This window comes from Podarcis filfolensis (genome assembly GCF_964270895.1).
Source record: "Podarcis filfolensis genome assembly, chromosome: 9".
Taxonomy (NCBI): Eukaryota; Metazoa; Chordata; class Lepidosauria; order Squamata; family Lacertidae; genus Podarcis; species Podarcis filfolensis.
In genome coordinates, this window is record NC_139610.1 from 74,232,843 (window position 1) to 74,259,159 (window position 26,317).

General features: G+C 48.2%; 1 protein-coding gene across 1 annotated transcript; it reads right to left on the reverse strand.

Moving 5' to 3' along the window:
* Positions 1–326: 326 nt before the first annotated feature.
* LOC310742675 (RING finger protein 145-like) lies at positions 327–19,921 on the reverse strand. Its single transcript, XM_083572095.1, has 11 exons — positions 19,242–19,921; positions 18,962–19,194; positions 16,866–16,974; positions 15,098–15,189; positions 14,129–14,364; positions 11,592–11,770; positions 10,151–10,291; positions 8,004–8,186; positions 5,751–5,898; positions 3,268–3,624; positions 327–1,820 (listed from the first exon to the last, which is right to left on the reverse strand). Exons 2-11 carry the CDS (start codon positions 19,131–19,133, stop codon positions 1,050–1,052), a joined length of 2,388 nt encoding a protein of 795 aa, XP_083428221.1. The 5' UTR covers positions 19,134–19,194; positions 19,242–19,921; the 3' UTR covers positions 327–1,049.
* Between the last annotated feature and the right edge of the window lie 6,396 nt (positions 19,922–26,317).

A 26,317-nucleotide genomic window follows, 5' to 3' on the forward strand; every position in this document is an offset into this window, starting at 1 on the left:
AAGCTGCCCAGAGTGGCTGCGGCAACCCAGCTAGATGGGTGGCATATAAATAATAAAATTATTATTATATTATTAAGGAAGCATCATTTTGCTTCTAAGATTGGGCAGGTATGATGCAGGTATATCCGAGACTGCAAGCACATCTCTGCCCCTGTCCTTCAGCTGCTTCACTCTGAGCCATTTCCCCTGGACCGGAAATCCAGTTGGATGGGGTGGTGGTGGTGCAAACAATAACATTATTATTAGCAATTACTCTGTGGCGGTGAGGGGCGTGTTTCTCGCTGCCCCCCTTCTTTTGCAGAACTACATACAACCAGCTCAAGCCATCCGTTTGATTTGTTTATTTAACTTGCAAGCAAAGGTCTCCCGCTGTCCACAGCTGTTTGATTCGCCTGCCCCGCAATGTAATCACCTTTACGCAAAAAATAAAAATAAAACGGTCGATGGCGGGACAGGACACCAAAGCCACAAAGGTTTGCTGGTGGCCCAGATCCCCGGAAGGGGCTCCTTGGCTAATCAAATGTTCTAGGCCGACCCTGCAAGGACCCGTCGCTTGGGCAGAAGTCCAAACCTTCCCCGCTTCACACACTTGCCAGAGATTACAGGCAGGCAGCGGGTGGGATGCATAGGTAGGGAGGCAGACACGGAGACCCTGCAGCCATTTTGGAACGAGGCTGCCGCCATCTTGGATAAGAGCATTCATCTCCGAATCTGCCATTCTGCCGGGTCGTGTCTCCGTGTTGCGGCCAGCGCTGAAACTTTTAAACTACAGCAGCGGCCGGTGTTTGGGGCAAGGCCCTCGCGCCTCTGGTTAGAAGAATAAGATGTATGGCATCGCCTTGCTGGTATAGAAGGTCTAGCCTGCTCAGAGAAGAGGCGGGACTTGAGTTTCCCCGGCTCCAGATAAAGCGCTCTTTGCTAGATGCAGCACAGACTGTGCTTGCTCTAACTCGGCTGGGGCGGCCTGCTTCCCTGGGTGTAGGAGAAGCTGTTCGGCGCATCGGATTCCCAGGCTATGGAAAAGGGAAACGGCACGTGAGAGCAAAGAGCTAGGGAGGGGAGAAGGCGGTGGAAAGACCAGGACCGAGCTCAGCTTTGCCGTCGAAATGGATCAATGGGCTTAGGCTCTCCCCTCTGGCGTCACCCTGCTGTGGGAGCTTCCTGGCTGAGATCTCCAGTGTGTCCTCTGCTGATGCAACAGGGGAGGCCGCCACTGGGCTTGGGGGCTCCCCCTCCAGGCGACCCTCAGCTGGGATTCCCAGAGCAGCTGAGAGCCGAGGACAGCCATTTCCCGGTTTGCTGGCTAAGTCAGGCTCTCTTCCCAGAGAGACGCACCCAGGAACATCCTGCTCTGGGGCCATGGGCTCTTCTGAGCTGCCGCACCACTCCCCTGGCGGCACTTCGGGAACGGAGAGATCCAGCGCTTGGCTGCCATTTCCTGCAGAGGTGGGCAGGTCCAGGTCCCTCTGGGGTGCATCATATCCGGGAACGCTCTCCCCCATCTCTCCCGAGCTGTCGAACGTCTGCTGGCCTTCCCCAGCGGGGTGTCCAGAAAGCGTGATTTGTTGTTCTGTCCCACCAGCTTCGCCGGCCTCCGCAGTCCTGTCCCCACCGGGGCGCACCGTGCGGTCGAGAACAGTGGGCTCTGTGCTCCCGGAAGCCTCCTCCCTCCCCGCCACGGGCTCTGCTTGTCGTGCGCGATCCTCGAGCCTGACCTGCTGGTGGCAGAGGGGGCATGTGTCCTGCACGAAAAACCACTTGCGCAGGCAGCCGTCGTGGAAGAAGTGGCCGCACGGCACGACGACGGCCAGGGTCATCTCCTGAAAGGGGGCAGAATGAGGTGGTTAGCAGGGAAGAGCCTGGAGGGGCAACGGGCAGCGCGGCCCTGAGGTAGAGCACCTGCTGTGTATGCAGAACTTCCCTGGCATCACCGGTTAAAATAGAGCAGGTGGTATATGGGAAAACTTGCTTGAGAGCTGCCGCCAAAGTGGAACAGGTAATCCTCAGCCTAGAGTCCTTCCACCCCCTTCCAAAGCTGGAAAAACTAGGCTGTCAGGGAATGGACTAAGGAGGAATGGGGGGGGGACCTTCCCGGGAAGAGGAGGACAGTATAGATTTACGACAGTGGTTTGCAGAAGGTCATAGTTCAGAGACTGCAGAAAGAAGGGAGGAGCAGCACTCGGGCAGAGACAGCTGACAGACTCAGTATCTCTTGAAAGCATTCCTGACCCCCCCCCAAGGACCCGCCGTGCACTGAAGGTAGTAGAACAGAAAGCGCAGAAGCTCAGATCAGCTGACGAAGGGATGACATATACAGTCATACCTCATGTTATGTCTGCTTCTTGTTACGTTCTTTCAGGATACGTCCCATGGCGACCCGGAAGTACCGGAAAGGGCTACTTCCGGGTTTCGCCGCTGGTGCATGCTCAGATGCGCAAAATGACGTCATGCGCAGAAGCGGCAAATCGCAACCCACGCATGCGTAGATGCGGGTTGCATTCTTTTCATGTTGCGAACAGGCCTCCGGAACGGATCCCGTTCGCAACCAGAGGTACCACTATAACAGGAGAGACGGAGGGGGTGGGACTTTACTCAGAGCAACGCCATTACCCGAAAGAGACACCATTTCTACGTTCTCTCTGTGTGAGTATTGAATAAAATACTTGGTAAGAACTCTTCTTGTTTATCTGCTTCTTGGCTGCCACCATGGGAGGGACTGGATTCCCTGAAGCCTAATATAGGCTTTGAGGAGGAGGAGGGAGAACTCTGCCAGAGCCTTGTCCCTTTTTCCCACAGCTCAGTGTCTCGTTTACCCAGCTTTGGGAAGGCAGCGTGAGGGCTGGTGGGCATCAAATGTTGTTGAGGGCCACCAAAAAAGGCCTCGAGGGCCATGTTGGACCACCCTCCTATGGAGGAAACTGTGTTGGCTACCCACAAGTTAGTGGGGATAGCCTAACACAAGCCTCCCCAACCTGGTCCAGTATTGATGAATGATAATCCAGCTTCTACCTAGGGTTTTAATAGGTCATAAGATTTTATGGTAACTATATTCGTAATGTATTTTTGTCGGTGTTTGTCCTTTGATGCTATGGCCTGTCGGCTACGCAAATAAAGTCTATTCTATTCTATTCCCTGGTCCGGTATTGACTTCAGATTGAGGAAGGCCCTAACCCAAGCCAGTCCCCCAAACTAAAATGAACAAGGGCAGGTGGGGACAGACGGTCCAGAGGAGGGAACTGTGGGGGGTTGCGGCTCACTGACATTCACCTGGAAGCAAATGGCACAGACGTCATTGTGGTCCAAGAGTTGCCTGCTGGTGGCCCTTGGCAGCAAGCTGATCTTCTTGGCCGCCTCTCGGCGGAGCAGGAAGCTTTTCCACCCGGAGTGGGCCCTCAGCCAGACGTTGAAGTAGCAGTGGATGATGATGACGGAGGCCCCCAGCCAGCTCCACTCGCCAAAGATGGACTCCCAGGTTCCATAGGCCACCACACAGACGGCCACCAGGAACTCCAGGACGCGGCTGACGGCGTTGATGTAGTAGACGATCTCGTCCATCTTCTCCATCGGGGTGTCCTGGAAGAGCTCGATCATGAACAGGGTGTAGATGAACAGGGTCCCCATCACCTGAGAGGAGGAGGAGGAGGAGGAAGAGGAGGAGGAAGAGGAACATTGGTTTCTCCAGCAAAGCTGAAGGCCCCAGAGGTCTAGACTGGATCAAGCCCAGAGCCCATTGGCCAGCAACTGATGGCTACTAGCTGCAATGCCTTTGATCTGTCTTATTTTATTATCTTATCTTATTTTATTTTGACAAAGTAATAATCATAAATAAATACGAATAAAAATGTGCACCCCGCCACCAAGACCATTCCATTGTAACTATCCAACCTCCCAAATTTCAACACCTCTTGCGATGGTTTGATCCCTTTCCATTTTAACAGTACAAATTCTACAAATACCCTCCATATCTCCTCAAAATCATTTCTCCTACTTATTCCTCATCTTACCTTAATGCCACATGATAATTTATCATTAATAGCTATATCTTTATACCATTCTTCAATTTTATATTCTGCTTGCCCCTTCCACTTCCTAGCTACAATAATTCGTGCAGCTGTCAATAAATTTGCAAGCAAGTCCTTCATAGACTGCAAACCTTCCACCCCATTGTAAATTGAGAATAGGTCTACCTCTGGGCTTTCGGTCAGCTTTAACCCAGTGATTTCTGTTATCTCCTTAAACACCCTTGGCCCAAAAAATTGTACATATTTACACTCCCTCCACATGTGAACATAATCTCCAGTTTCCTTGCATCCCCTCCAACGTAACACCGAATATTCCTTGTTTATTTGATTTAATCTGACTGGTGCTAAATACCATCTCCAAACTAATTTGTAATAATTTTCTTTTATTCTTATACCACTTGGGGTGCACTAGCAAGCTCATTCATCGTCAGGGCGCAACGGAGAAAGCCCCCCCCCCGATTCTTCCCAGCACCTGGAAATCAGAGGTATTTCTGCCTCTATACAGACGAATAACGATGCTCTCCTGACACCACCATTATGCGTCTTTAGAAGCCAGGCGAAAACATTCCTCTTTGGCCATTAATTAATCTACGGCCTCAGGGGCCCCGGGTTATGGATGCCCAATGGCACCCGTGGCATAACGTGATGCTGGCGGCATGGTGGCGCTTCCGAGGCTTCACAGGGCCTCGGACGTTGTCTGGGAACTCGCATAGGGGTTTCGACGCGACTTCTGACGCAAACCGGAAGTCCTGTCGGATCCCCCCATTGTGGGTTCTGAGCATCCACCCCCAAAATTTGTGGGGGCCCTGGATGCCCCCACTAGAATTGGCACCTATGTATGGCCTGTTATGTGTGTGGGGGGGGGACTGTTATCATGATTATTTTATTTTTATGCTCTTCATCAACTATCCATCACCCCATGAAAACTTAATCCACAGTAATGACCAGAGGAGGAATAACTGCTGAAAGCAGCACAGAGAGAAGAAGAACTACACTGGCTCCCAGTATGTTTCCGAGCACAATTCAAAGTGTTGGTGCTGACCTTTAAAGCCCTAAACAGCCTCGGTCCTGTATACCTAAAGGAGCGTCTCCACCCCCATCATTCAGCCCGGACACTGAGGTCCAGCTCCAAGGGCCTTCAGGTTGTTCCCTCACTGCAAGAAGCCAAGTTACAGGGAACCAGGCAAAGGGCCTTCTCGGTAGTGGCACCCGCCCTGTGGAATGCCCTCCCGTCAGATGTCAAGGAAATAAACAATTATCTGACTTTTAGAAGACATCTGAAGGCAGCCCTGTTTAGGGAAGCTTTTAATGTTTAATAGGTTATTGTGTTTTGGTGTTCTGTTGGAAGCCGCCCAGAGTGGCTGAGGAGACCCAGCCAGATGGGTGGGGTATAAATAATAAATAATAACAATAATAATGGCGTATCTGCAGCAGTGAAACTGGACGCCTTTATCTGCCCTAGTTGCAACGGAACATGTCTCTCCTGCATCAGCCTCTACAGCCAGAGCAGGCGCTATAATTCTCCAACGCTTTGACTTCACCCCCAAAAGGCGCACTCCTTTGCGGTCTCCCCAGACAGACAGATGCCAGCCGCCATTACTGTTCTACACGGTATTTGGACACAGTATTTTTTTAAAGGGAAACCGCCGTGAGCACAGATGCCCTCGTGGGAAAGGTGTCCCAGAAATAAACCAGCTCCAGCTACGGGCAAAAAAGGGGCAAGTGTACCTGCAGGGAGGTCAGCATGCAGCTGGAGACGAGGATCAGGAGCCAGAAGTCCATGTGGAAGAAGTGAGCGATCTTGTACGCCATGAAGCCCGGGAAGACCAGGAGGAAGAGGCACATGCTGATTCCCCGGAAGTGCTTCCAGAAACTCCTGAAACAACACAGCCGGAAAGCTCAGTGGGTGGAGCACGAGGCTGTTAGGGTTGTGGGTTTGAGTCCCATGCTGGGCAACAGATTTCTGCGTTGCAGGGGGTTGGACTAGATGACTCTAGAGGTCCCTTCCAACTCTATGGTTCTGTGATTCTAAGAGGTGGAGGGACAGTTTGAGAGGCCCAGGAAGGCTAGGGCAAAGTCCATCCCTTTCAGCCACCGCCTCGGATATGGAGCTTGGATGGACCAGGGCACAGCTGTCAACGTTTCCCTTTTTTTAAGGGAAATTCCCTTATTCCAAATAGGATTCCTCGCAAGAAAAGGGAAAAGTTGACAGCTATGGACCAGGGGCCTGGCTCAGCTGAAGGCAGATTCCTACTTAAATCTCCCAGATCCAGAACACAGTCGTACCTTGGAAGTCGAACGGAATCCGTTCTGGAAGTCCGTTCGACTTCTAAAATGCTCGGAAATCAAAGCATGGCTTCTGATTGGCTGCAGGAAGCTCCTGCAGCCAATGGGGAGCCCCGTCGGATGTTCGGCTTCCAAAAGTACATTTGAAAACCGGAACACTCACTTCTGGGTTTCGGAAGCCGATTTGTTCGGGAGCCAAGGCGTTTGAGATCCAAGGTACGAATGGAATGAGGAAACAGCATTTTACGTTACGGCAGGGCCGTAGCTCAGCACCAGAGCATCGGTTTTGGATGCAGAAGGTCCCAGGTTCCACCGCGGACAGCATTTCCGAGGTAGTGCTGTAGGAAGACTCATTCCTGAAACTCCTTGAGAGCTTCTGCCAGTCTGGGCAGGCAATACTGAACTAGATGAGCCAATGGAGTGACTCTACATAAGTCAGCTTCCTAGGAAGACCGTGAACAGGACTTGCTGAAGTTTTCAACTTTCAAATCCCCCCAAATGAGGGGTGCTAAAAAGTCGCAACATGACTTGGGAATTCGAAAGGTATTTCGGCTAAATTTATATAGTTCAGTTTCGCTTGGTACAGAAAAGGTGTGTAAAGTTGCACAGAAACGATTTAAAAATGATGCCAAGGACATACATTATTATTATTATTATTGTTATTGTTGTTGTTATTTAGCGTTACCCGGCATTTTCAGAAGGCAAAATTAAAATCCTTTGGTTTTCTCAAAGCAGTTTGTGCTTTTTCATCAGACGTAGACTTACCATGCTAAATCTGCACAGCCAAACGTGTATTTTTAAGCCCACTCACTGAAGAAATTTGCAAAAACCAAGCTTCACCCTTAAAATGACGCATACTGCTATATGACGATTAAAAATACATATATATTCAGGTGTCCCCCCTTATACACATGATGTGTGGGAACTGCTATTTGAGAAAGAAAGGGGGATATCCAGTCCCATTGAGAATATGGGCCAGGCTGTACATTCTTCCAGATCTGCCTTCCCCAAATTGGTGCCCCCCAGATCTTTGGGGCTACAGCTGCTGTCAGGCCCAGCCAGCAATTGCAACGTCCTATTCTCGCTCTCTAAGTTGTGGCGGCCACTTTGTGTTAGGCCATGCCTGCCTCTGCCATGGCCGCCATTTTGTGACTGGCGCCAATGGCACTTCCTCAAGCTTCTGCGTCGGCCCCAAAATGTTGGCGCTGGGCCAGAAATATTATAAAATTAATGAATTTTGAAAAGATGTTGGTTTGAACTTTGGTGGGGACTAGCTGTTATGATAAAGATAATGGGGATTATAATGGTTTATGTTATTAAATTTAAAAAAAAAAAGCTGAATGGAAAATAAAGTTTTATTTTAAAAGGAATGTTAAGAGATTAGGATTTGCTGAATTAATAAGGTGAACTAGAGAACAAGAAGGGGAGGTATGAGGAAGTCAAAGAAATATGTGATTGAAAAACTGTTATTGAAACTGAATTGTTTTTAATATTTTTCTTTTTCTTTTTTTGTGTTTATATAAAATTGGAAAATCTAATAAATATTCATTTAAAAAAAAACAAAATGTTGGCGCTGGGCTTGCGTGCGGGGAATGCCCACCCCACCCCCTCCAGGCTACACAGATTTATAACCACGAGGACACGGATTGTGTCCCTTGTTCCCGTGCGTCCGCACAAAGGAGTGAGCAGTGTCACCTGTTGCGCGTAGCTCCTAGGCCCAACACGATGGGGTCGGCTATTTCGATCATGGACTGCAGGGTGGACGTCACCACGATGAAGAGAATGATGCTGAGAAGGAATGTTCTTTCCAGGAGCTGCAACCCAAGTAGACCGGTCTGGAGGGCAAGCAGCAGCAAGGTCACACCCTCCGTCACACCCCTGAAACAAGGGGAAAGTATGCAGCTGTATATTGGATTCTATTTTATTTTTTGAATATTTTTATTAGTAATTTCAGCATAACATTTTATCAAAAAACATATCACCCTTAAATTCCCGCCCCCTATTTTTCCCCTCCCTCCTCCCCAAAGTATAGCCCCCCCTCCCCCCGGACTTTTCTCAGCTCCTCTCTCTGGTTTATCAACATATGTTATTTTCTGCATGTTACAAAACTGTACAGATCCTCAATTTATCTGTCTAGATGTTATCAATAAGATGTTTGTGAATGTTTATTCAAAACTTGCCAAGGAGTCTAGTTCATTTTGTTGCTTCTTTAAATATTTTGTAAAAGGTTCCCATCCATCTTTAAAATCACAGTTATCCTTGCTATGTAATTTATGTGTCAATTTCGCCAGTTCCGCAGAGTCCATCAGTTTCTCTTGCCACAGTTCTTTGGTCGGGATTTCCTCGTTCTTCCATCCTTGTGCTATTAAGACTCTTGCCGCCGTTGCCGCATACATAAAGATATTTTTCAGTTTCCTTGGCAGGTCTTTTCCTACAATCCCTAACAAAAATGCTTCAGGTCCATTACATATTTTTAGGCACCTGGCAAAAACATTCCTCTTTTCTCGGGGATGATCCAGACAGAAATTCCCAGGTGTCAAAAAATGTTATTTATGTATGCCACAACTGCGCCCCGTGTTTCGTTAGCCCTCAAATGGAAAACGAGCGAGGTCCCAACTAAAGGAGAATGGCAGCTTAAGATGACGGACTACACGCCGCTTGCGGACTTAACATATAGAATAAGAGAACAAGAAGAACATACGTTTCATGAAGATAGTAAAATGTTGATTGATTATATGAGAGAAAATTGTGTACACTTGAAAACGTTTGGCAGCATTAATATAAATTCAACAGTGCAAATAAGTTTTGATGGATGTAATAATGGAATACTGAATGGTTTAGTTTATGTAAAATATGCAGGGATTTATGTTATGCAAAATGAACCATGGAAAGAGAAGAAGGGAAGTCATTGATACTTAAAGGTAAAGATAAAGGAGCCCTGACAGTTAAGTCCAGTCGTAGACGACTCTGGGGTTGCGGCGCTCATCTTGCTTTACTGGCTGAGGCAGTCGACGTTCGTCCGCAGACAGTTTTTCCGGGTCATGTGGCCAGCAGGATTAAACCGCTTCTGGCGAAACCAGAGCAGTGCACAGAAACACAGTTTACCATCCCGCCAGAGTGGTATCTACTTATCTACTTGTACTGTGTGCTTTCAAACTGCTAGGTAGGCAGGAGCTGGGACCGAACAACGGGGGCCTCAAACCGCCGACCTTCCGATCGGCAAGTCCAAGCAGCACAGCAGTTTAAACCACAGCGCCACCCATGTCCCCATTGATACTTAAGGTTGAATAGATGAATAAAATGTAAAACAGAAAATTTAATAAAAATTACAGAAAAAAACAAAACATTCCTCTTTTCCCAGGCCCTGGGCTGATTAACATCCAATACCCTTTTAAGTCAGTCCCTCTCTCTGTGTGTGTGTGATGGGTTTGTTTTATTCCTGCTTTTATTGTGTATCCTGTGTTTCTATTTTTATGCTCTGAACTTCCCCGAGATCTTCGGATGAAGGGCGGTGTGAAAACTTGACAAATAAAACAAAGTGTATATTAGATAATCTAGGCCAGGGGTCAGCAAACTTTTTCAGCAGGGGGCCGGTCCACTGTCCCTCAGACCTTGTGGGGGGCCGGACTATATTTTCAGGGGGGAAATGAACGAATTCCTATGCCCCACAAATAACCCAGAGATGCCTTTTAAATAAAAGGACACATTCTACTCATGTAAAAACATGCTGATTCCCGGACTGTCTGAGGGCCGGATTTAGAAGGCAATTGGGCCGGATCCGGCCCCCGGGCCTTAGTTTGCCTACCCATGATCTAGGCAGCTGCTCTTTCAAGCTCTCTCACCTGTGCATCACGTTGCCATCCTGGAAAGCGCTGTAACCTGCCAGGTAGAACTTGCAGAGTTTGAGGAGGCCCAGGGCCAGGTAGGAGACAGTGAAGGTGAGCCCAATGAGGGAGTATGGGGTGCTGCAACATTCGGCCACACTGCGGAGAGGGAAAACGTTAAGAAGCCTCCAGGATCAGACCAAGCAGAGGCCGTCGAGCCTGGTATCCTGTTTCCTAGAGTGGCCAAACAGGGAGATGGAGGAAAAAGCCCTTCTCCAGCCACAGAGACTCAGGAGGCCACTGCGAAAGATTTATCCTTTAAGCATCACACTTGCTTTCAAGCTAGGGGCTGTCGCTCTGCCACAAGGCAGCAAATTCTGCACTGCAGGAAGTTATTAGGATTCTAGGGGCCTATCTGGACTGCGCCAATGGCTCTGCGATCTTAGGGTGAATATAAATTTAATAAACAATGGTAATAATCAATAGTGATCTGGTCCAGCATCCTGTTCTCACAGTGAAGAAGAAGAAAGACACAGAATAATAGAACTGTAGAGCTGTAAGGGAACCCTGAGGGTTTTTTGCCCAACGTGGGCAAAATGTTGGCATGTTCCAAGAGCCCTTTCCACTCCTCCTGGCTCAACACAGCAACGGGTGTAACCGAGGGGCCAAGCACGCCAGGGAGCATGCCATGTCAAAGGTTGGAAGCCAACTTAATAATAATAATAATAATAATAACAATAATAATAATAATAAATTTTTATTTATACCCCGCCCTCTCCGGCCAGAGCCGGGCTGAGGGCAGCTAACGCCAGTAAAATTACAATAAAAACATAATGGGGGGGGGGGAGAGAAAAGAAAGAAAGAAAAAACAATTTAAAATACGGGTTAAAATGCAAATTTAAAATGCAGGCTCATTTTAAAAGTAGCCCGTAGATCAAGACCGTAAGGGGAGGGAAACCATAAGGGTCAGACTGAGTCCAAACCAAAGGCCAGGCGGAACAGCTCTGTTTTGCAGGCCCTGCGGAAAGATGTCAAGTCCCACAGGGCCCTAGTCTCTTGTGACAGAGCGTTCTACCAAGTCGGGGCCAGTGCTGAAAAGGCCCTGGCCCTCTCGGAAGGGCTTTTCCCATGGGGGATGGAACAAGCTTGTTTTCTGCTGCAGAACCCAAACCAGTGGATTTGAATGACAAGGAAGGAGATTTGCAATAAGAATTAGGAAGAACTTTATGATGACAAGAACCGTTGGACAGTGGAATGGACTCCCCTAGAAGGTGGTGGACACTCCTCTGGAGGTTTCCAAGAGGTTGGAGGACCATCTGCCGGGGCTGCCTTGGCTGTGATCCCTGCGTTGCAAGGGGTTGGGCTAGATGACCCTTGGGTATCCCTTCCAACGCTACAATTCGATGACTCTGTGGGAAGTTACTGCTCGCTTCCCCTCCACGACGCACCACCTTTCTACCTGCTGAGGAAGATGAAGACCAAGCCTTGCTGGGGCAAAGGGTTGCCAGAGGAAGAAGAAACCAGGGCATAGATCTGCAAAGTGAACAGCGCCAGCCAGAAGACCAGGAACAAGAGCGGGACAGCCAGCTGCCGCCAAAGGGACATCGCCAGCGCCACCAGGCGATACACCTCCAGTACCTGGGGACAAAAAAAGGGAGGCCAAAGAGAACCGCGAATTAGACTTAGAGCAGGGATGTCCAACCAGTCGACTGCAATAACTGGGGGACCCCGGGGATGTTTGAGTCGATTGTGGTCGAACGCGGGCTCTTTTCCCTTTGCGGTGGAAAAAGAGGATCTGGCCCTGTCCTCCATTCGCACATGATCGCTAGATCGGAAGACAGAGTTTTCGCCGTGAGGCTGTTTTTTTCCTGATCAATGTTTTGGTGAGCAACTTTTCCCTTTTCCCCCTAAAGAAAGCTCAACATCTTCGACCTGCCCCTCCCATAAAAGGTCAACAACACTGACCAGAACTCCCCAAAAAGTATACCACTTTGATATCCCCCCTTAAAAAAGCTCTACAACTTTGACCTGAACCCCTAAAAAAGGGGTAGATCACTGCCATCTCTTGGGAGTTGGACGTCCCTGATTTAGAGGAACTCTTTGCTGGGGGTCCTTCCTGTCTATGAAGAATTCTGAATCAGGACCTCACACACATTTTTGATAACATTCGAGCCAGATGCTCATGCAGTTCTCCAGGATCCTGGAGCACTTGATTGGGACTCCAAGCAAGAGCTCCCTGGAAGAGTTGGGTAAAGGGACCCCTGACCATTAGGTCCAGTCGTGACCGACTCTGGGGTTGTGGTGCTCATCTCGCTTTATTGGCCGAGGGAGCCGGCGTACAGCTTCCGGGTCATGTGGCCAGCATGACTAAGCCGCTTCTGGCGAACCAGAGCAGCACACAGAAACGCCGTTTACCTTCCCGCTGGAGTGGTACCTATTTATCTACTTGTACTTCATGCTTTTGAACTGCTAGGTTGGCAGGAGCAGGGACCGAGCAACGGGAGCTCACCCCGTCGTGGGGATTCGAACCGCCGACCTTCTGATCGGCAAGTCCTAGGCTCTGTGGTTTAACCCACAGCGCCACCCGCGTCCTGAAGAGTTGGGTGCTTGCTTGCAATTCCTTTCTGACACTAAGAGCTGTTTGGTGGTGGAGCAGTCTCCCTTGGGAAGCAGTGGACTCTCCTTCCTTGCAGGTTTTTAAGGTGGCCATCTATCAGGGATGCTTTAGCTGAGGTTCCTGTCAGTTTGCATTTCTTAGTGCAGAAAATATTGATCTGATGTGTAGAAATCTTTCCTATTCTACTGAGTTCAAGAGGGCTCTGGAAGCTTCTGTGCGTGAAAGAAACAAGCAAAAGGTTCATGACGTTTGAGTTATACCTTCAGAGAAGCTAAGGACAGCTGGCTTCAACTGGTTCTCTTTTTTCTTTCTGTTAAGGTCATGCTAACTATAAAAGTAAGGCTAGAAGGAGCCTGGGCTCACTCTCTCTATCTCTTTCCTTCTGGTGTGGTGTTTTGTACATAGTGGTAAGGTTTAGACTTATTATAAGTTATTGTAAGTTTAAGTTAAGTCTGCTGCAACTGGATTTCCTATGGGCAGTGCCAATCCTGAATGTATTGGATTTGTGACCATTATGTTCATTTGCCTTCAGTAGCAGTAAAGCTCTGTAGATGAAATGTTGCCTCTGGTCTATTTTTTGGGAATCCTGCAACGTGTTTAAGTTATTACTCTAACTATACGTTAGAGTTCTGCTCTGGATCAATATTGAGTATTACAGTATTTTTCGCGCTATAGGACGCACCCCCCCCCGCCAAAAATTAAGGGGAAATGTGTGTGCGTCCTATAGAGCAAATGCAGGCTCCTTGGCTTCAGCGATAGCAACGCAGAGCCTCTGAAGAGCGTTGCTTTCGCTGAAGCCTGGAGAGCGAGAGGGGTAGGTGTGCACCGACCCCTCTCGCTCTCCAGGCTTCAGGGATAGCCGCCTGAAGCCTGTGGAGTGAAGCGAGTTCCCGCTGCACTCCGCAGGCTTCAGGTTCCTTTCGCTGAAGCCAGTAGAGCAAGATTCTCCTGGCTTTAGCAGAGAGGGAAAGCTGTGCAGCACCCCTTCAGCCAAGCGGGAGGAGAAATGGAAGGGGCTCCGTTTCTCCTGCCGCTTTGCTGAAGGGGCGCTGAGAAGAGAGGGGGAGATTTTTTTTTTTCTTTCTTGTTCTCCCCCACTAAAACAAGGTGCGTCCTATGGCCCGGTGCGTCCTATAGAGCGAAAAATACGGTATTTCAAAGACAGTTCCTTCACTGCAGGGAGCTGGACCAGATGATTCTCATTCAGCAATTCTATGAGCTAGCTGGACCCAAAGGTCTGGGGTTCTTATGAATTCTAAGCTTCCTTACGACTGAACTATGGAGGACGGGTATGCACAAGGACAAGTTGGCAGGGAGCCGCTGCCAATCAGAAACTGCTACCATTCGAAGGAGCGATCCCTTTGGACCTCCTTCATCACCTGAGCAACCTCCCGGCAGGCGACCGTTGCCCATTGGAGAGGAACCACCAGGCAGGAGGCCACAACGTAGAGAGCCTCCATTGCGGTGAGAGCTGTGGCGACGCTGTTCACGGCGGGCAAGGCCCGAAGCGGGAGGCAGCACAGTCGGGCGGCCAGAGGGAGGAGCGGAGCCCCGAAGAGCCACACCCGCTTGGTCTTCAGCAGGAGGGCACAGAGGGTGGCAACGATGACTTGACCTGGGGAGGACGGGAGGAGAGAATTAGGGGGTCAGGTGGGTGTTCCAAATGCAGGAAGGCAGGGCAAGCAGCAAAGGAGCTGGTAACTCTGATAACATCCTTGTCTGGATGTAGGACGGAGAAGGGTTTGCGAGTGTGTGTCAAAACCAGACCACAGCACAACGGTAAAATGCACATCCAAATGCTCCGCCCACTTTTGCCCCTGGCCCCACCCACCTGGCCCCTGGAAGGCTGCTCAGTCGGAAACGTGGCCCTTGGGTTAAAAAAAAAGTGCCCACCATTTCTGCATATAAGCAGATCAAAGAGCAGTGGAAGAGAAGGAACAAGCTGGCAACCTTCCCTTTTTTGCGGGAAATTCCCTTATCGCAGCATCGTTTCCCGCTGCTATCCCGGATTGTTAGATACAGTGGTACCTCGCAAGACGAAATTAATTTGTTCTGCGAGTTTTGTCGTCTTGCGAATTTTTCGTCTTGCGAAGCACGGATTCCCTGGGTATTAACGGTTTTAAGAAAAAGAAAACAAACTCATAGGAAAATTCGTCTTGCGAAGCAACTCAAAAAACGAAAAACTCTTTCGTCTTGCGAGTTTTTCGTCTTACGAGGCATTCGTCTTGCGAGGTACCACTGTATCCCGTAGACTGTCCCCGGGACAGGTGAGGCTGCTGATCCCTTATTTCCGAGGCTGCTGAGCCCTTATTTTTCAAATCTGAAAATTGACAGCTACGGTTCCTCACCTGTGAGTGCCGTGGCAAAGTGGCTAAGCGCCACGGGGTCGTTGTACACGGCGCCGTGGAAATCCCGCTCCATCTCGTGGCGGATGTAGTCTCTGGAATGGGACCCGGGAAAATGGTTTGTAATGCCAAGCAGGATGCAAGCCCAAGGAGGAACTAGCTCTCCGTTGCTTAATAAAAGAAACCTTGGTACCTCTTCCTATGACAGTTCCCTTGCCCTCTCTTTCTCCAGCAACCAAGGCCCCATTCACACATGCTGTTTCTTCAATTTTGCAAACTCTGGGCTTGTTTCAACTCCCACTAACAGCAGAGATGGCCGGCCAAGTGTGGAGCTAGGTATCTGAGCTGGATCTGAGCTGCCAGTGGCAGTCCAGGCCAGAAATTACCAACTACGCCACATTTTGTCACCAATGTCAGAAGCATTACCCAGTCCTTGGCAAGTTGGTAATGAGGCTCCATTTTCCAGCTAGTACCCTGGCTGCATTTTTCTGCTGCTCCCAGTGCCCAAGAGCTAAGAACATCCTGCGATTCTGCAACTGAACTACGTGATTACAGAAACGGGAACCTAGCACAGGACCCAGCTTCTTGAGTCTCCCATTTTTACTTAAAAGCAAGTTTCAAGTCTTTAGGACTGCAGTGTGTCCACTGCTCAGGGCGGGGGCTTCAGAGTCTTGCCTCTTTCTTTGCTTTCCCCGTAAACAACAGAAGCACAACAGTATGCAAAAACAGAACCAAGTGAGGGCTCTCTTTGTGTAATTTAGACAGAACTTCTCTCAATGCGGAATTTTAAACCCTTCCTTTTGGAGCCAGGCATACGTACACTCCTGCAAGGATATTACTTCCAGAGGCCCACCATGATTTTTCCTGACCCAACCACTCTGGGAGGCTTCCAGCAAAATAAAATAAAAAACACAATAAAATACCAAACATTAAAAATGTCCCTAGCTGCCTTCAGATGTCTCCTAGAAGTGAGATAGTTGTTGATTTCCTTAACATCTGATGGGAGTGTGGGTGCCACTACTGAGAAGGCCCTCTGCCTGGTTCCCTGTAACATCGCTTCTCACAGGGAGGGAACCGCCAGAAGACCCTTGGAGCTGGACTTCAGGGTCCGGGAAGAATGATGGGGGTGGAGACGCTCCTTCAGGTCTACTGGGCCAAGGCCATTTAGGGCTTTAAAGGTCAGCACCAACACTTTGAACTGTGCTCAGAAACATACAGTGGTACCTCGGGTTAAGAACTTAATTCGTTCCGGAGGTCCGTTCTTAACCTGAAACTGTTCTTAACCTGAGGTACCACTTTAGTTAATGGGGCCTCCCACTGCTACCGCACGGCCGCGCAATTTCTGTTCTCATCCTGAAGCAACGTTCTTAACCCGAGGTACTATTTCTGGGTTAGCGGAGTCTGTAACCTGAAGAGTCTGTAAGCCAAGGTACCACTGTACTTCCAAGATTTGACATAGGCCTTGGGCAGGGGGAAAGCACCACTGGAAACTCCCACCTGCTCCTAGCAGGCCCCAAAATGTAGCTGCACCTCGCAAAAGATGTAAAAATGGCAAGGACCCGTCCTTCAGCTCCTGCAGTTTAGAGGCAAAGGACCAGGAGACTACAGCACTCCTTTTGAGAATGCCATTGCCAGGAACTTTTTTTTGAGAGCAGAGCCTGCTCCACACCACCTGCTGCCCCCCCAACCGATCTCAAGTCCTTCCTTTCTAGCAAGTCAACTCTATGATCGGCCGCTTCCAGTTCGCAGAAGGAGGCAACCGAGTCCTTACCGGGCCGTCTGGTGGCTCACATACAGCAGCAACGCTGTCAGGATGTAGAGATACAACTTCACAAGCATCTGGACTGGGAGCAGCAAAACCACCACACACACCAAGTGACCTAAAACAGTGAGGAAGAGGAGAGAGAAGCCAACATTTTAAACACTCTTATGTCTGCCTGTTTAGTTTTGCGGAAAAGCCCTTAGTTGCCTTCCGTCAAATGTTCAAGGGTCAGGCTGTTGTGCCAAAAACTTGCCTGAACCCCTCTCCAAACCTGTGAATATTCTGCCCGGCCATGATTGCAACTGAACAACATAGACCATGGCAGTAGGCAAAGAACTCGGCATGCCAATGAATCTTAATTCTTTTCTGATTGAGAAAAAATGTCAAAAACTCAGCTATACAATCTAATCACCAAATGGCACCTTAAACCTAGGTTACGGTCACCACAATAGGATTTCTCTGCATCATACCCCACCCCCCAAAGTTAGTTCTTCTTCTTGTTGTTGCTGCTTTATATTTATATACCAAAGCGGTTTACAACACATTTTAAAAATAAAACAAATTCATGCTCCAAGGGAAATATTTCAGATCCTTCTCCAAGTGACATTCTGCTTTTGCCAGCTGCTTTTGCCCAGAGATCTCCCAGTGGTCACAATTGGGTCCCTGCCAGTTGCAAAACGCACCCGGCGGCTGGCTAATTTCTAACTGCTTATGACAGCAGAAAGCATGCAGCAACAGGCAGAGGGAACTTAAAATACCAGCTGATGGGGACTTAGAAAGGCCAGGGGATTGAGATTGTCTGCAAAGGTCCCACTGGGTAGAAGAGGCAGAAAGAACTGTGTACACATAACTTTGCAATGATTGTATAGCGAAAAATATCAGTCTCAGCAGAACATTAATCCAGTCAAAATTGCAACACACCATTTTTTCCACATCTGCAAACATGTTTTCAAATCCACAGGCCAGCCCTAGATTATTCCATAGTATCATAAACCTATACTATTTATTAAGACGCGTAACAGATTATCATCTTCTCATTGCTTTCTATGTAAGTAATGATTTTTTATCACTGTCACATCCCCAGTGTTTAATTACTCTTTTTTTTTAAGCCGAAGGTACATTTGTGACTTTCCAAACTTCTGGCAATAAAAACTTACAACGGCTAGCAATGTGAGCTGAACTATCTCTGATCAAATACATTCCAGGAGACAGACAGACCTCTGGAGCAGCCAGAATTCATAACCTGCTACAGGCATCAATTTCTTCAGCGGACATAATTTATTCCAGGATGTATAATTCCACTTTTTGTGTATGTGTGCATGAACATTTGAACATATACACAGATCCTGGAGCACCCATATGCAAAAATGTCCTCAGTTTACATAACTTATTCCAGGTTGCATAATTTCACTTTGTGTGCGTGAGTGGGAAAATTTTAGTTACTTTGATGCAGAATCCGGAAGCTTGGTTTTAAACACAACATGTTGACAGCTCAGGGCAGAAAGCAGCCTGGGATTTACTGGTATAAATCAATGGATAATTTGCAGTAGTTTGGCACGTGTTTCTGACATCCAGTTCCTCAGCACTACTATCGGCAAAGCGACTTCTATCCCCCCAAAAAGGCCTGATCTGAAGTAACTCAGTTGTGTTATTATGAATAATAATAATTGCAATTATAACCCACTCTTTTACTCCAAGGAGCTCAAAACAACATAAATTCCCACAACAACCCTGTGAGGTAGGCTAGGCTGAAAGGCACCAAGGTCACCCAGTGTCGAGTGGGGATTCGAACCCTGGTCTCCCAAGTCCTGGTCCGGTACACTGACCACTTCACCACAATGCCTCTTGGGCTTGTAGGTTCATACTGGCACACGGAGGTCATCTCACGGTACATAAGATAACAGAAAATGACCGATAATCGGTTCAATAACTCCCCGCCAAAGTAATCTTTTTGGCTCGGGTTGGTGGGCTTTGTTGAGAAAACAAAGCCAACACCAGAAGCCTGAATCCTGCGCTGGGCACTCTGCACATGCTCAAGCAAGGCACCATCAAGACCATGAGCGATGCAACCACCATTGCAGAGACTTCACCCCTGCACCACTCACCTGCGTAATAGGCGTTCCACAGGTGATGTCGCCACAGGTAGGTCCCCTCCGGCCTCCTCGGGTGCAACAGCAGCTCCGCAAAGGCCTGAACATCCCACCGGTAGAGCAGGTCCAGCAGGGCGATGCTGGGCACGCGGAGCGCCACGTTGGCCACCTCTTCCAGCCTGGGCATGGCAGCTCCGAGTTAAGGACACCCCCCTCCAAAAAAACCACACCCCAACTCCAGCAGGGACCTGAGGCTCCTCTCTCTGCCTCCCCACCCCAAGCAAAGAAAGCCAGCAGGGACCTGAGGCTCTGCTCTGAGGGCTTCCCTTACCGGTCCACCGAGGGGTGTCTCTCTCCCCCCCCCCGAAGGATCTCTCCCTCCCTCCCCCCCCCCAGGCCTCCTTCCAGGTGGGTAGTCTCAGGGAAGGGGCCGAAATAAGAGGGGGCAGCAACCCCAAAAGAGAGGCAGAGGAAGGCAGGAGGGAAGCTGGAATGGGGACAGGGAGGGAGGGGGGGTCAAATCTCTTTTGGGGGGGTGTTAAGAAGAGGGGCGTTCACAGTTGGGAGGGGGGAGCTTGAGGGGTGGGGAGAAAATAAGATGGGGGGAGGGGGCCAGGGGGTGGGGTAGGGTGGGGGGCGTCAGGCTGAAGGGGGAGAAGCAGGAGTTTGGGGGGGGCAAGACTCCTCTCCCCCCCTCAAGGAAAGTTAAGGGGGTCAAATAATTCTCGAGGGGGGGGAGGCAGGTTCAAATAAAGGGGGAGGGGAGGAGGAAAGGAGTGAGGACTTGGGGAGGGGGCTGCGAAAGAAGGCGCGAGGGGGGGGTCGGGTTTCCTTCCGGGGGGGCAGCCCCAGTAATGGGGTGCGGGGCCCCTCAAGGCTGGGGACCTCCCCCACCGAGGAGGGGGGGCAGAAAAATCCTCCTCTCCGGGTCAAGCGACGCCACCCCCCCACACACCTTGCCAGCGCCGTACTTTCACTTTCCCTCAAGCCCCGCCCCTTGACCTTTGCCTCCCCTAGTGAAGCCTCGGCGGCCATCTTGGCTCCGGGCGCGCCCTTCCTCCCTGCCGCCCCGCGGGAGCCACGTGGCGCTCCAGGGACGCCAGCGCCCCTGAAGGCTGCGCCGCCATCTTTGGTGAGGGCGCCCGCTTTTTTTCCCCCTCCCCTGTTAGGTACAAAGAAAAAAAAAATTTCTTTCCAGTAGCACCTTAAAGACCAACTAAGTTAGTTCTTGGTATGAGCTTTCGTGTGCATGCACACTTCGTCAGATACACTGAAACAGAAGTACAAAGAAGTTGAACTTCGACCGATCCCGAAGATGCATCACTTCCGGTTCCCATTCGTCTCTCCATCGTTCCACTCATCCCCTCCATGTGCGGGGCAAGGACGGTGGGAATGTAGCACAGGGAACCCTGCCGTGGGTATAAATATGAATTGCAATGGAGGGGAAATATCTGCATCAGTGTATTAAATAAGCAGGGAGACAATATACAGCCTGGTCGTACTCCTTTCCCAATTTTGAACCAGTCAGTTGTTCCATATCCAGTTCTAACTGTAGCTTCTTGTCCCACATAGAGATTTCTCAGGAGACTGATCAGGCACTCCCATTTCTTTAAGAACTTGCCATAGTTTGCTGTGGTCGACACAGTCAAAGGCTTTTGCATAGTCAATGAAGCAGAAGTAGATATCTCTAGCTTTCTCCATAATCCAGCGCATGTTTGCAATTTGGTCTCTGGTTCCTCTGCCCCTTCAAAATCCAGCTTGCACTTCTGGGAGTTCTCGGTCCACATACTGCTTAAGCTAGCAGTGGCCTACTCTGCAGGGCTGTTGTGAGCCATCCTGTTTCAGATCCTGCTGATCTGCAACAAACTTAGTCGGTCTCTAAGGTGCTACTCGTCTCCCTGCTTATTTAACTTATATGCAGATTTCATCATGCGAAAGGCTGGGCTGGATGAATCCCTAGCCAGAATTAAGATTGCCGGAAGAAATATCAACAACCTCAGATATGCAGATGACACAACATTGATGGCAGAAAGTGAGGAGGAATTAAAGAACCTTTTAATGAGCGCCAAATATGGTCTGAAGCTCAACATCAAAAAAACGAAGATCATGGCCACTGAGCCCATCACCTCCTGGCAAATAGAAGGGGAAGAAATGGAGGCAGTGAGAGATTTTACTTTCTTGGGCTCCATGATCACTGCAGATGGTGACAGCAGTCACGAAATTAAAAGACGCCTGTTTCTTGGGAGAAAAGCAATGGCAAACCTAGGCAGCATCTTAAAAAGCAGAGACATCACCTTGCCAGCAAAGGTCGGTATAGTTAAAGCTATGGTATTCCTAGTAGTGATGCATGGAAGTGACAGCTGGACCATAAAGAAGGCTGATTGCCGAAGAAGAAGAAGAGTTTGGATTTGATATCCCGCTTTATCACTACCTGAAGGAGTCTCAAAGCTGCTAACATTCTCCTTTCCCTTCCTCCCCCGCAACAAACACTCTGTGAGGTGAGTGGGGCTGAGAGACTTCAAAGAAGTGTGACTGGCCCAAGGTCACCCAGCAGCTGCAGGTGGAGGAGCGGGGAAGCGAACCCAGTTGCCCAGATTACGAGTCCACCGCTCTTAACCACTCCACCACACTGATGCCACAAGAATTGATGCTTTTGAATTCTAGTGCTGGAGGAGATTCTTGAGAGTCCCATGGACTGCAAGAAGATCAAACCTCTCCATTCTGAAGGAAATCAGCCCTGAGTGCTCACTGGAAGGACAGATCCTGAAGCTGAGGCTCCAAGACTTTGGCCACCTCATGAGAAGAGAAGACTCCCTGGAAAAGACCCTGATGTTGGGAAAGATGGAGGGCACAAGGAGAAGGGGATGACAGAGGACGAGATGGTGGGGCAGTGTTCTCGAAGCTACCAGCATGAGTTTGACCAAACTGTAGGAGGCAGTGGAAGACAGGAGTGCCTGGCGTGCTCTGGTCCAGGGGGTCACAAAGAGTTGGACATGACTAAATGACTAAACAACAACAAAGGTGCTACTGGACATTTTATTTATTTATTGCAACATGCAGGTTAAGGATTGGGTTGGTATTGCGGGGCAGTTTTTCTTCTGCAATTGGTGCTGTCTGGGCATCTTTTTTCTTTTTTTTTATAATGATATTTTATTGGATTTTAACAAAACAGAAAAAAAGTTTACAAAATCTTAAACAATAAATTCAACACAAAAAACATAGAAAAAACATAGAGAAGAAAAACAAAAAAAAGAAAAAACAAGAAAATCAAAAATCTCTCTTTTCAATTTCTCACCATTTTTCCCTTTTTAACTTATTTTCCTGACTCCCTCCCACCTCCCTCTTTGTATTCCACTTAACGATATGTTCAGCAAATTCATACCTCTTATCTTACCCTTGATTATATATCCCCATATAATATCCTCATATTTTCATTTTTAATCAAACCGTTTTTGCCAATTCTTATTTCACCTTATTTCTCAAACCACTTCTTTTTTACAATAATTTCATTAATTTCATTAATTTTATCTTGTCCTCAAATCATTAAACTTTCAAAATTTAGACTAAATTTTGCTAGAGCCGATTACATCCTTTCCAACATCTTTTAATATTTCATTAGTATTAAACTAATTCCATAGATATAGATTAATTACACAAGACATTTCTCATTCTAGATTAGTCCAGCGCCCCTTTTCCTGGTTCACGGCAATGTCAGCCCATATATCATTATATCCATATCAGTCAGGTGTCCTAATATCCGAGGCTTTCAAATCATATCCAAGCCCCTTCTGCGAGTTTTCTTGTTCCTGTTTGTAGTTACATACATCCTTGATCCCTGTTGAGTTCTTTCGCCTTTCCTTCTCTTTCTCCTTGGGAGTCCAATCACCGGGTGATTCCGTACAGTAACATTCTTCCTTTCCTTTTCTCCAATTGTCCAATTCCCCGGTGTTGCACTCCCCAGTGTTTAGTTTGTAATCCAAGAAGTAATTGTTCCAAAAAAATTCTTCCACTCGTTTCACAGTCCCACCAAAGATAAAAAATTTCTTAAATCCAAAGTTTGGCCAGTGTCCTCCAAAATCCATCCTCTGTATCTCCATCTTTCTCTGACCTTGCAGTTGCCCTGTTAAATCTGTCTCCTGCATAGATTGCTGTACAATTTCTGTGGCATCTTCCATTGGCACCTCTTTACTGACTTTAGCTGTATTGTCCCTCTTTTGATTCATCAAAATCATTTTCTCCTCCAGCTGTCGCAGCCCATCATATATTTTGTTCAGAGCAGATAAGACTTCCTCTCTATTCATTTCTGTCAAGGTCAGGGAGCTGATCCCACGCTCTAGTTTTCCCTGATACAATGTTCTCTTTATAACTGAAAGACAGGCACACTGGCTGGCTTCCTCTAGGGGGTGTAGTTACTTTTTAGCATCCATCTTTAAATTGTATCCAACAAGGAAAAATTCCTTTCGATTTCCAGATACTTTATTTCCTTTCAATATAAAACAAACAGGCAGAAAGCGGCTTTGGAGTTATTTTTCCCTTTTCCAATTCTGTATATCAATTTTTCTATTTTCAATTTGTAAATATCACCGACCGTTTCTTTCCTTCTTTCCTGCCATTCCGTCCCCAGGTTAGGGACAGTGGAAACTTATTTTCTTAAATTTCTCTCTGCAGGCTTAAAAAGTCAAATTTTCCCCCCTTTCCTCCTGCTGTCAAGGGGGGTTTTGATGGTTAAAAATGCAGGAACCTTCAGGCTATCTGTTTTCCCGGCTTTTAGCTTGTAAAATCTTTGCTTTGATCTTTATACAAAGGACGGGAGGTGGACTTCCTTTTTACACCTTCCCGTTTCAGGTCAAATTCCAGGCTGTATTTTCATGCAAAATTTTCAATTGTCCTACTCACGGGTTGTTGTTTAGAATCCGAATTGTCATAGGAAGAAGGAGAACGCCCTCCGACAACAGCTGTGCAGCATCGCTCCGCAGAGTTAGCGATTGACTCTCAGCACCACACCAACCCCCGTCTCCTCCGGAGCCCTTTATAGGGTTCCTTTGCCAAACGGGGGGGCGCAAACGGTGCCCGCCGAGTCCCAGGTCCGCAGGCTTCTTCCGCCTGCGGTTTTTAAAGGGTCCCCGCTTCGCTGCAGCGGTAGGACCCGATTTCCACGGAGCTGTCTCCCTCTGAGTTAGAGGGAATCCGCCATTGTCGGAGGCGCCGCCTCCAGGAAGGGTCTGGGCATCTTTTTTCAAAGCCTGCCAGTTATCAAGTGTTGGTTGCCTTGGTGACCTTTTGGTAAAAATGCAAGACCCCCCAACCTAGCCAAAGGGGGAAAACATAATCCCTGACTCTGGAAGATTTTCAAATCTTAGTTCTGGATGATTTAAAATCAAGCCTCTGTTCTTCTTGCTGAGATGGAGTTATTTCTCCTCTGAACCGTTTAACAGACGGGTTTGTTGGGCTTCACGTCAGACACCCTTTGGAAATGACTTTTAAACACCCTTTGGGAATAGTCCCAGCAAAGTCTTGGTTCTAAAGTTCCCTTCACATGGGTCAATTTAACATTGATGGCAGGAGAATTATTTCCTTCGGGGCCAAAAGTGAACTTTAAAAGCCCAGCAGACAAATGAGAGGTCCCTGCCCCGAGCAGCTTACAGTCTGGAATTTGACATAGAGGAAGGCAGAACAAGGTGGTGGCTGAATGCTAGCAAAGGTGGGATTGTTGATGGGCTTCCATTCTGAAGCCATCCTTGCTATTAAAACGGTTGCTTCAATTTATATTTTTTTAAGAATTTGAGGAGTCAGCAGATCAAATAATCAGCATGGCTTTGTTTAGCCAGCAGGAGGTGCCAAACTCCCAGAAAATTCCTTGTGTGTCAGAAACGAGCGAAGAAGATTCACTTCTCTGCGTGTGAGATGATGCAAAACTCCAAATCACACTGTGGGCCAATTTCACAGCTGAACTGACTCAAGAGACTTTCGTTGCTGCATGCGCAACACATTTTTCTTCCCGTGTTGTCCTCCTCCTCTTCCAATTATTATTAATTGATTATTAATTATTATTAACATTTTCCTTGTCTTTATTATGTGTTTTGTGTTTTTATCTTCTATTTTTATGTTGTGAACCATCCTAAGATCAGATGAAATGTGGTAAGTAAATTTAATAATAATAATAATAGCAACAATAATAAATTTTACTGTTATTGTTGTCATGGTTTCGCCTTTCCCCCAGAAACGGGACTCAGGGAATCTCACAAAGAAAGATTTGTGGTTTTATATTCTGATTTTATCCTGCAAACTGCCCTGGGATTTGTGGGTATAAAGGTGTAAAGGGATCCCTGACCATTAAGTCCAGTCGTGGCCGACTCTGGGGTTGTGGCGCTCATCTCGCTTTACTGGCCCAGGGAGCCGGCGTACAGCTTCCAGGTCATGTGGCCAGCAGGACTAAGCCGCTTCTGGCGAACCAGAGCAGAGCATGGAAACACTGTTTACCTTCCCGCCAGAGCGGTACCTAATTATCTACTTGCACTTTGACGTGCTTTCGAACTGCTAGGCTGGCAGGAGCAGGGACCGAGCAACGGGAGCTCACCCTGTCGCGGGGATTTGAACCGCCGACCTTCTGATCAGCAAGTCCTAGGCTCTGTGGTTTAGCCCACAGCGCCACCCGGGTATAGGGTGGTATGATAATAATAACAATAATAATAATAATAATAATAATAATAATAATAATAATGCCCAAGGGAAGAGACTGATAATGGCAGCCATGGAAAGACCATGGGATGCTCTCTTGCAACTGCCACGGGTGCTCAGGACAATCGCTGGCCCATTCTCCTTCCCCTGGTGGGGAAAATAGGGACATTTTGGGATCAGATCAGAAGCCAAGATAGCTTTCGTAATTACAGGACTCTCCCTGGAAAATTGGGACACTTGGAGGGCATGCATGGCAGGTTTGTACATTATGATGCTGACTGTTTTATTTCCGATTCCTTTCCTAAGGGTCCCTAGCAAACAGTTTCAAACAGTTAACTAGCTGCAACGGTTTCCAAGAGAGACAGACAGACAGACAGACCGACAGACAAAAGCACTGTGCGGTTTCTCTCTGCAGGGCTGAGGTCGGGAAGTCCAGTTCACTTCCACTCACTGAAAAAGCAGGAGGAAGGAAAAGCAAAACCTAGCAGTGGCGACGTGTGCGCTGGGGTGACCCCTTTGTGACCCCTGAGAATTAAACCAGGTCTCCCTTGACTGAGCTTCACTCTTGCAATCCATCAGCTCTGGCATCCTGTGAAAAGACAGTGCGAAAGCAATTAACAAGCCTGCAAAGCAGGCAGAGGCTGAGACAAGGGGTTCAACGCTACACGAGAGGGTGGGCGCGTTGCTTATGAC

What these genes read in the sequence shown, in the direction of transcription:
- LOC310742675 (XM_083572095.1), bottom strand. Translation starts at nt 19,133, where the DNA reads ATGCCCAGGCTGGAAGAGGTGGCCAACGTGGCGCTCCGCGTGCCCAGC. An exon ending in CCTGCCGGGAGGTTGCTCAG is followed by an intron (nt 11,771 to 14,128) that starts GTGATGAAGGAG and finishes TTTTGTCCCCAG; the next exon opens with GTACTGGAGGTGTATCGCCT. An exon ending in GCATGCTGACCTCCCTGCAG is followed by an intron (nt 3,625 to 5,750) that starts GTACACTTGCCC and finishes TCCTCCTCTCAG; the next exon opens with GTGATGGGGACCCTGTTCAT.